Here is an 11,586-nt window from a genome sequence, read left to right on the forward strand (position 1 = left end):
TCTGGGCGCAGGCTGCAGCGGAATAGAGGGAGATGTATACTGCAGAAAGGAGATCAACGGTATATATATATATATAGAGGGAGACGTATACTGCAGAAAGGAGATCAACGGTATATATATATATATAGAGGGAGACGTATACTGCAGAAAGGAGATCAACGGTATATATATATATATATATATATATATATATACATAGAGGGAGATGTATACTGCAGAAAGGAGATCAACGGTATATATATATACACATAGAGGGAGACGTATACTGCAGAAAGGAGATCAACGGTATATATATATATATATATATATAGAGGGAGACGTATACTGCAGAAAGGAGATCAACGGTATATATATATACATAGAGGGAGATGTATACTGCAGAAAGGAGATCAACGGTATATATATATACATAGAGGGAGACGTATACTGCAGAAAGGAGATCAACGGTATATATATATACATAGAGGGAGACGTATACTGCAGAAAGGAGATCAACGGTATATATATATATACATAGAGGGAGACGTATACTGCAGAAAGGAGATCAACGGTATATATATATACATAGAGGGAGACGTATACTGCAGAAAGGAGATCAACGGTATATATATATACATAGAGGGAGACATATACTGCAGAAAGGAGATCAACGGTATATATATATATACATAGAAGGAGACGTATACTGCAGAAAGGAGATCAACGGTATATTTATATACATAGAGGGAGATGTATACTGCAGAAAGGAGATCAACGGTATATATATATACATAGAGGGAGACGTATACTGCAGAAAGGAGATCAACGGTATATATATATACACATAGAGGGAGACGTATACTGCAGAAAGGAGATCAACGGTATATATATATATATACATAGAGGGAGACGTATACTGCAGAAAGGAGATCAACGGTATATATATATATATACACATAGAGGGAGACGTATACTGCAGCAATGAGATCCACTTCATACACACACATAGAGTTCACCCCCCCCTCCATACATATACATAGGGTTCACCCCCCCTCCATACATATACATAGGGTTCACCCCCCCTCCATACATATACATAGGGTTCACCCCCTCCATTCATATACATAGGGTTCACCCCCCTCCATACATATACATAGGGTTCACACCCCCTCCATACATATACATAGGGTTCACCCCCTCCATACATATACATAGGGTTCACCCCCCTCCATACATATACATAGGGTTCACCCCCCTCCATACATATACATAGGGTTCACACCCCCTCCATACATATACATAGGGTTCACCCCCTCCATACATATACATAGGGTTCACCCCCCTCCATACATATACATAGGGTTCACACCCCCTCCATACATATACATAGGGTTCACCCCCTCCATACATATACATAGGGTTCACCCCCCTCCATACATATACATAGGGTTCACCCCCCCTCCATACATATACATAGGGTTCACCCCCCCTCCATACATATACATAGGGTTCACCCCCCCTCCATACATATACATAGGGTTCACCCCCCCCTCCATACATATACATAGGGTTCACCCCCCCTCCATACATATACATAGGGTTCACCCCCCCTCCATACATATACATAGGGTTCACCCCCCCCTCCATACATATACATAGGGTTCACCCCCCCCCTCCATACATATACATAGGGTTCACCCCCCCTCCATACATATACATAGGGTTCACCCCCCCCTCCATACATATACATAGGGTTCAACCCCCCCCCTCCATACATATACATAGGGTTCACCCCCCCCCTCCATACATATACATAGGGTTCACCCCCCCCTCCATACATATACATAGGGTTCACCCCCCCCTCCATACATATACATAGGGTTCACCCCCCTCCATACATATACATAGGGTTCACCCCCCCTCCATACATATACATACGGTTCACCCCCCCCCATACATATACATAGGGTTCACCCCCCTCCATACATATACATGTGGTTCACCCCCCTCCATACATATACATACGGTTCACCCCCCCCCCCATACATATACATACGGTTCACCCCCCCCCCCATACATATACATACGGTTCACCCCCCTCCATACATATACATGTGGTTCACCCCCCTCCATACATATACATACGGTTCACCCCCCCCCCATACATATACATAGGGTTCACCCCCCCTCCATACATATACATAGGGTTCACCCCCCCTCCATACATATACATAGGGTTCACCCCCCTCCATACATATACATAGGGTTCACCCCCCCCCCATACATATACATAGGGTTCACCCCCCTCCATACATATACATGTGGTTCACCCCCCTCCATACATATACATACGGTTCACCCCCCCCCCATACATATACATACGGTTCACCCCCCTCCATACATATACATGTGGTTCACCCCCCTCCATACATATACATACGGTTCACCCCCCCCCATACATATACATAGGGTTCACCCCCCTCCATACATATACATAGGGTTCACCCCCCCTCCATACATATACATAGGGTTCACCCCCCCTCCATACATATACATAGGGTTCACCCCCCCTCCATACATATACATAGGGTTCACCCCCCCTCCATACATATACATAGGGTTCAACCCCCCCTCCATACATATACATAGGGTGCACCCCCCCTCCATACATATACATAGGGTGCACCCCCCTCCATACATATACATAGGGTTCACACCCCCTCCATACATATACATAGGGTTCACCCCCTCCATACATATACATAGGGTTCACCCCCCTCCATACATATACATAGGGTTCACCCCCCCTCCATACATATACATAGGGTTCACACCCCCTCCATACATATACATAGGGTTCACCCCCTCCATACATATACATGGGGTTCACCCCCCTCCATACATATACATACGGTTCACCCCCCTCCATACATATACATACGGTTCACCCCCCCCTCCATACATATACATAGGGTTCACCCCCCCCCCTCCATACATATACATACGGTTCACCCCCCCCCATACATATACATAGGGTCCCCCCCCTCCATACATATACATAGGGTTCACCCCCCTCCATACATATACATAGGGTTCACCCCCCCTCCATACATATACATAGGGTTCACCCCCCTCCATACATATACATAGGGTTCACCCCCCTCCATACATATACATAGGGTTCAACCCCCCCTCCATACATATACATAGGGTTCACCCCTCCCCCTCCACACATATACATAGGGTTCACCCCTCCCCCTCCATACATATACATAGGGTTCACCCCCCCCCCCTCCATACATATACATAGGGTTCACCCCCCCTCCATACATATACATAGGGTCCCCCCCCCTCCATACATATACATAGGGTTCACCCCCCCCTCCATACACATAGGGTTCACCCCCCCCCTCCATACATATACATAGGGTTCACCCCCCCTCCATACATATACATAGGGTTCACCCCCCTCCATACATGTACATAGGGTTCACCCCCCTCCATACATGTACATAGGGTTCACCCCCCTCCATACATATACATAGGGTTCAACCCCCCCTCCATACATATACATAGGGTTCAACCCCCCCTCCATACATATACATAGGGTTCAACCCCCCCTCCATACATATACATAGGGTTCAACCCCCCCTCCATACATATACATAGGGTGCACCCCCCCCTCCATACATATACATGTGGTTCACCCCCCTCCATACATATACATGTGGTTCACCCCCCTCCATACATATACATACGGTTCACCCCCCTCCATACATATACATACGGTTCACCCCCCCCTCCATACATATACATACGGTTCACCCCCCCCATACATATACATAGGGTCCCCCCCTCCATACATATACATAGGGTTCACACCCCCTCCATACATATACATAGGGTTCACCCCCTCCATACATATACATAGGGTTCACCCCCCTCCATACATATACATAGGGTTCACCCCCCCTCCATACATATACATAGGGTTCACACCCCCTCCATACATATACATAGGGTTCACCCCCTCCATACATATACATGGGGTTCACCCCCCTCCATACATATACATACGGTTCACCCCCCTCCATACATATACATACGGTTCACCCCCCCCCCTCCATACATATACATAGGGTTCACCCCCCCCCCCTCCATACATATACATACGGTTCACCCCCCCCCCATACATATACATAGGGTCCCCCCCCTCCATACATATACATAGGGTTCACCCCCCTCCATACATATACATAGGGTTCACCCCCCCTCCATACATATACATAGGGTTCACCCCCCTCCATACATATACATAGGGTTCACCCCCCTCCATACATATACATAGGGTTCAACCCCCCCTCCATACATATACATAGGGTTCACCCCTCCCCCTCCACACATATACATAGGGTTCACCCCTCCCTCTCCATACATATACATAGGGTTCACCCCCCCCCCTCCATACATATACATAGGGTTCACCCCCCCTCCATACATATACATAGGGTCCCCCCCCTCCATACATATACATAGGGTTCACCCCCCCCTCCATACACATAGGGTTCACCCCCCCCCCCTCCATACATATACATAGGGTTCACCCCCCCTCCATACATATACATAGGGTTCACCCCCCTCCATACATGTACATAGGGTTCACCCCCCTCCATACATGTACATAGGGTTCACCCCCCTCCATACATATACATAGGGTTCAACCCCCCCTCCATACATATACATAGGGTTCAACCCCCCCCTCCATACATATACATAGGGTTCAACCCCCCCTCCATACATATACATAGGGTTCAACCCCCCCTCCATACATATACATAGGGTGCACCCCCCCCTCCATACATATACATGTGGTTCACCCCCCCTCCATACATATACATGTGGTTCACCCCCCTCCATACATATACATACGGTTCACCCCCCCTCCATACATATACATACGGTTCACCCCCCCCTCCATACATATACATACGGTTCACCCCCCCCATACATATACATAGGGTCCCCCCCTCCATACATATACATAGGGTTCACCCCCCTCCATACATATATATAGGGTTCACCCCCCTCCATACATATACATAGGGTTCACCCCCCCCCTCCATACATATACATAGGGTTCACCCCCCTCCATACATATACATAGGGTTCAACCCCCTCCATACATATACATAGGGTTCAACCCCCCCTCCATACATATACATAGGGTTCAACCCCCCCCTTCATACATATACATAGGGTTCAACCCCCCCTCCATACATATACATAGGGTTCACCCCCCCTCCATACATATACATAGGGTTCACCCCCCCTCCATACATATACATACGGTTCACCCCCCTCCATACATATACATACGGTTCACCCCCCCCCCCTCCATACATATACATACGGTTCACCCCCCCCCATACATATACATAGGGTCCCCCCCTCCATACATATACATAGGGTTCACCCCCCTCCATACATATATATAGGGTTCACCCCCCTCCATACATATACATAGGGTTCACCCCCCCCTCCATACATATACATAGGGTTCACCCCCCTCCATACATATACATAGGGTTCAACCCCCTCCATACATATACATAGGGTTCAACCCCCCCTCCATACATATACATAGGGTTCAACCCCCCCTCCATACATATACATAGGGTTCACCCCCCCTCCATACATATACATAGGGTTCACCCCCCCTCCATACATATACATAGGGTTCACCCCCCCTCCATACATATACATGTGGTTCACCCCCCCTCCATACATATACATAGGGTTCACCCCCCCTCCATACATATACATAGGGTTCACCCCCCCCCTCCATACATATACATAGGGTGCACCCCCCCCTCCATACATATACATAGGGTTCACCCCCCCTCCATACATATACATAGGGTTCACCCCCCTCCATACATATACATAGGGTGCACCCCCCCTCCATACATATACATGTGGTTCACCCCCCTCCATACATATACATACGGTTCACCCCCCTCCATACATATACATACGGTTCACCCCCCCCCCTCCATACATATACATACGGTTCACCCCCCCCATACATATACATAGGGTCCCCCCCCTCCATACATATACATAGGGTTCACCCCCCTCCATACATATATATAGGGTTCACCCCCCTCCATACATATACATAGGGTCCACCCCCCCTCCATACATATACATAGGGTTCACCCCCCTCCATACATATACATAGGGTTCACCCCCCTCCATACATATACATAGGGTTCAACCCCCCCTCCATACATATACATAGGGTGCACCCCCCCTCCATACATATACATAGGGTTCAACCCCCCCTCCATACATATACATAGGGTTCACCCCCCCTCCATACATATACATAGGGTTCAACCCCCCTCCATACATATACATAGGGTTTACCCCCCTCCATACATATACATAGGGTTCAACCCCCCCCTCCATACATATACATAGGGTTCAACCCCCCCTCCATACATATACATAGGGTTCAACCCCCCCTCCATACATATACATAGGGTTCAACCCCCCCCTCCATACATATACATAGGGTGCACCCCCCTCCATACATATACATAGGGTTCACCCCCCCTCCATACATATACATAGGGTTCACCCCCCCTCCATACATATACATAGGGTTCACCCCCTCCATACATATACATAGGGTTCACTCCCCCCTCCATACATATACATAGGGTTCACCCCCCCTCCATACATATACATAGGGTTCACTCCCCCCTCCATACATATACATAGGGTTCACCCCCCCTCCATACATATACATAGGGTTCACCCCCCCCTCCATACATATACATAGGGTTCACCCCCCCTCCATACATATACATAGGGTGCACCCCCCTCCATACATATACATAGGGTTCACCCCCCCTCCATACATATACATAGGGTTCACTCCCCCCTCCATACATATACATAGGGTTCACTCCCCCCTCCATACATATACATAGGGTTCACCCCCCCTCCATACATATACATAGGGTTCACTCCCCCCTCCATACATATACATAGGGTTCACCCCCCCTCCATACATATACATAGGGTTCACCCCCCCTCCATACATATACATAGGGCTCATCCCCCCTCCATACATATACATAGGGTTTACCCCCATTACTCTATATACTCCTGTTATTTTTGGACCTTGCAGACACTTTGCCCCTGAGGGCGGTTTGGTCACGTGACGTGTTCCAGGTCATGACCTCATGTTTGGTGGGCATTGTAGCTGCAGTAATTTCTGTATTTCTCTTAAACAAAATAAAAGAGGCGCAAAAGGAGGATTTCTAGTAAATACACATAATGGGGACCCACCTTTTATATTAATGCAATGAACACCCAGTGACCCTAAAACCCTGCTCTCCACTTCAGAGCATTTATATCAGGGTGATGCCCCCGGGACAGCACATGGGGGGGGGGGGGGGTTGACAACAGTTTCTGTGCCCCATTATGTTACGAAGCAATAAGTGACCCCCAAAAACACAAAGCAGCAGGAGCGCCCCCTATAACTAATACACCCCAGAATTATTACAGCAACATTACACCCTAACAATTGAATTAACCCAATGCTACCCTAATCATTAAGTTAATAAAATGACACAGTATATATAGGGTACACATATCCGGCAGTGTGGAAGGAGGGTACCCCAGATGTTAGAGCTCTGCTCCCCATTATGTATTGCTACAACATAAGACCTTAAGTAATGAACCCCCAAAAACAACACATTCTCCACCTTTAACAAGACATCAGAATATCTGCAGCATTAATACATGGGTAATAAACTCAGTGCCCCCCAAAACCAGTGCAGATCTCCCCAGTACCTGTCAGCCGCTCCTGGCTGCCCCCGTACTCGGCATCACTTCTCTTGGCACACGACCCCTGCCCATATAGCAGTGCCTGCAGGGGGTGCTCCGTGCCGGGGTTTGGGTAGCAGCGAAGTCCAGTAGCGCATCGGGCCGTGTACACACCGCAAGTTTCTCCCTCCATCCGGGCGCACACAGAGCAGCAGCCACAGCCCGGGGCCCGCACCAGCTCCGCACAGGCCGGACGGGCAGAGGCTGCGGAACAGGCGGCCAAGCGCTCTGAAGTGCACAGCGGGCAGCGGAAAAGGACCTCCGCAGAAGAAGGGGCGCACAGCGAGGCCAGCAACAGCAGCAAGTGCCCGGGGAGACTCATCCTGGACAAAGCGGCACAGCAGCTGCAGTCTAAAGGTGCCCGGAACCCTGCCTGGTACTGGGATCAGACACTTACCTCCCTCCCTGCCTGGTACTGGGATCAGACACTTATCTCCCTCCCTGCCTGGTACTGGGATCAGACACTTACCCCTCTCCCTGCCTGGTACTGGGATCAGACACTTACCCCTCTCCCTGCCTGGTACTGGGATCAGACACTTACCCCTCTCCCTGCCTGGTACTGGGATCAGACACTTACCCCTCTCCCTGCCTTGTACTGGGATCAGACACTTACCCCTCTCCCTGCCTGGTTCTGGGATCAGACACTTACCTCCCTCCCTGCCTGGTACTCGGATCAGACACTTACCCCTCTCCCTGCCTGGTTCTGGGATCAGACACCTCCCTCCCTGCCTGGTACTGGGATCAGACACTTACCTCCCTCCCTGCCTGGTACTGGGATCAGACACTTACCCCTCTCCCTGCCTGGTTCTGGGATCAGACACTTATCTCCCTCCCTGCCTGGTACTGGGATCAGACACTTACCCCTCTCCCTGCCTGGTACTGGGATCAGACACTTACCCCTCTCCCTGCCTGGTACTGGGATCAGACACCTCCCTCCCTGCCTGGTACTAGGTTCTGCCTAATACCCCTCTGCTCTTCTCTATCACTGTCCTCTGATACCCCTGTATATTCTTACTGGATCGTCTATCACCTAAACTTCTCAGTCAACTGTCCCTTCATTATACTGCCCCCGCTTATGTTTGCAGTCTAGTACCTCAGACTATGGCTGCACCCTGTAACCTCTGTAATTGCACCTCAGTGTTTCCCCTGTCTGTGGTTGCACCCTGATGCCCCTGTGTGTAGCTGCTCCTGTTGCCCCTCTCTATGGCTGCACCCTGTTGCCCATCTGTATGGCTGCCCCTGTTTCCCCTCTTTATGGCTGCACCCTGTTGCCCATCTGTATGGTTGCCCCTGTTGCCCCTCTCTTTGGCTGCACCCTGTTGCCCCTCTTTATGGCTGCACCCTGTTGCCCCTCTCTTTGGCTGCACCCTGTTGCCCCTCTCTATGGCTGCACCCTGTTGCCCATCTGTATGGTTGCCCCTGTCTGTAGCTGCCCCTGTTGTCCCTGTCTGTAGCTGCCCCTGTTGCCCCTGCCCTCCTGCAGTCAGACTCTAGTTTGCCGCTGGTTCAGCACTTTGCTCGGTCTCTGACTTCTCTCTGCACCTTTCATCTGCTTTTATTCCTCTGTCTCCTCCTCCTCCCTCCCTCTCCCTCAGTCTCTCTCTTTGTGGCTGTTCTGTCTCTTTCCCTCTCTGTCTCTTCTTTAGGGATCTCTCAGTCCCAGCAGACACTCAGGGTCCATCCTCAGACCCCCCCCCCTGGGCTCCCTGAGATATTCCTGGATCTTATTATTACAGGATCCTCGTCCAGACCCGGAGCGGCCGCTCCAGACACAATGAGACAGATCCTGACTCCAGTCTAAGGGGCTTTACTACAGGCAGCCGGACCCTCAGACCCCAATACTAGGAATAGACTCACAAAGGGTCAAACACAATATCCAGAATTAGATCCATTACTTTATTACTAGGCAAAATGAGACCAGGTGTGTTCTGCAGTACAGGCTAACAGTGATAGTAACAATGTAACAGTGATAGTAACAATAAACAGTAACAATGTAACAGTGATAGTAACAATAGACAGTAACAATGTAACACTTATGGTAACAATAGATAGTAACAATGTAACACTTATGGTAACAATAGATAGTAACAATGTAACATTCTAGTAACAATAGACAGTAACAATGTAACACTTAAGGTAACAATAGATAGTAACAATGTAACACTTATGGTAACAATAGACAGTAACAATGTAACATTCTAGTAACAATAGACAGTAACAATGTAACACTTAAGGTAACAATAGACAGTAACAATGTAACACTTAAGGTAACAATAGATAGTAACAATGTAACATTCTAGTAACAATAGACAGTAACAATGTAACATTCTAGTAACAATAGATAGTAACAATGTAACACTTATGGTAACAATAAACAGTAATAATGTAACATTCTAGTACCAATAGACAGTAACAATGTAACACCTATAGTAACAATAGACAGTAACAATGTAACATTCAAGTAACAATAGACAGTAACAATGTAACATTCTAGTACCAATAGACAGTAACAATGTAACACTTATAGTAACAATAGACAGTAACAATGTAACATTCAAGTAACAATAGACAGTAACAATGTAACACTTATGGTAACTAGAGATGAGCAAACTTTTCAAAAATTCAATTCGGCCGATTAGCCGAATTTTCCTGAAAAGTTTGTTTCGATCCAAATTTATTCGCGGCGAATCGATGTTAAAAAAGGCTATTTCTAGCCTACATGCAGCCTCTATAGGGGTATAGAACACTTTGCTGTGTCATAAACCGCATATGGAGTGTGCTGGGGTAGTGAAATAATACTGTTATTCAGAATAACATGCAGATTACCGGCATCGCTCTTAGAATCACTGCCGCACAGCAGCACAATGACAGAGCCCGGTGGTGGCATCAGTGTCAGGAGACCATATAGTGACTGAATGACATAGTGTGGGGGTGTTGGCAGCAAGAGGAGACCATATAGTGACTGAATGACATAGCGTGGACATAGCGTGGCAAGAGGAGACCATTTAGTGGCTGAATGGCACAGTGTGGAGTTGGCTGAGGCACTAGTACACTACACACCAGGGCTTCACAATCCCCCCCAAAAAACAACACAATATATGACATTTTTGACAAAGATTTCTCATTGGTAGCACCCGCTATCTAAAAATTTGAAATTTCCAGGCCCCACCTCTGCGGCATCAGTAACCCATATATTGCCTGTAGGACACAGACTGGAGTTGGCTGATGCACCAGTACACACCAGGGCTTCACAATCCCCCCTCCAAAATCAACACAATGAGAAATTTTGGTCAAAGATTTCTCATTGGTAGCACCCGCTATCCAAAAATTTGAAATTTCCAGACTCAGGCCCCACCTCACATTGAAGTTACACAGGGGAGTTGTCACGATTCGGCTGGCTGGAGGTGGATCCTCTGTGCCAGAGAGGGATTGGCGTGGACCGTGTCGGTGGACCGGTTCTAAGTTGCTACTGGTTTTCACCAGAGCCCGCCGCAAAGCAGGATGGTCTTGCAGCGGCGGTAGCAACCAGGTTGAATCCACCGGCAACGGCTCAACCTCTCTGACTGCTGAGATAAGCGCGGTACAAGGGAGTAGACAAGAGCAAGGTCGGACGTAGCAGAAGGTTAGGGCAGGCAGCAAGGATCGTAGTCAGGGGCAACGGCAGGAGGTCTGGAACACAGGCTAGGAACACACAAGGAAACGCTTTCA

General features: G+C 48.4%; 1 protein-coding gene across 1 annotated transcript in view; it reads right to left on the bottom strand.

The window, feature by feature from the left end:
* IGFBP2 (insulin like growth factor binding protein 2) overlaps positions 1-9,393 on the bottom strand; it is a 146,953-nt gene extending 137,560 nt beyond the window's left edge. The window contains exon 1 of the mRNA XM_056535053.1: positions 7,846-9,393. Within this exon, the coding sequence (XP_056391028.1) occupies positions 7,846-8,200 (355 nt within the window). The 5' untranslated portion in view covers positions 8,201-9,393. The remainder of the gene's footprint in view (positions 1-7,845) is intronic.
* Between the last annotated feature and the right edge of the window lie 2,193 nt (positions 9,394-11,586).

Source organism: Hyla sarda, chromosome 8 (genome assembly GCF_029499605.1).
Source record: "Hyla sarda isolate aHylSar1 chromosome 8, aHylSar1.hap1, whole genome shotgun sequence".
Taxonomy (NCBI): Eukaryota; Metazoa; Chordata; class Amphibia; order Anura; family Hylidae; genus Hyla; species Hyla sarda.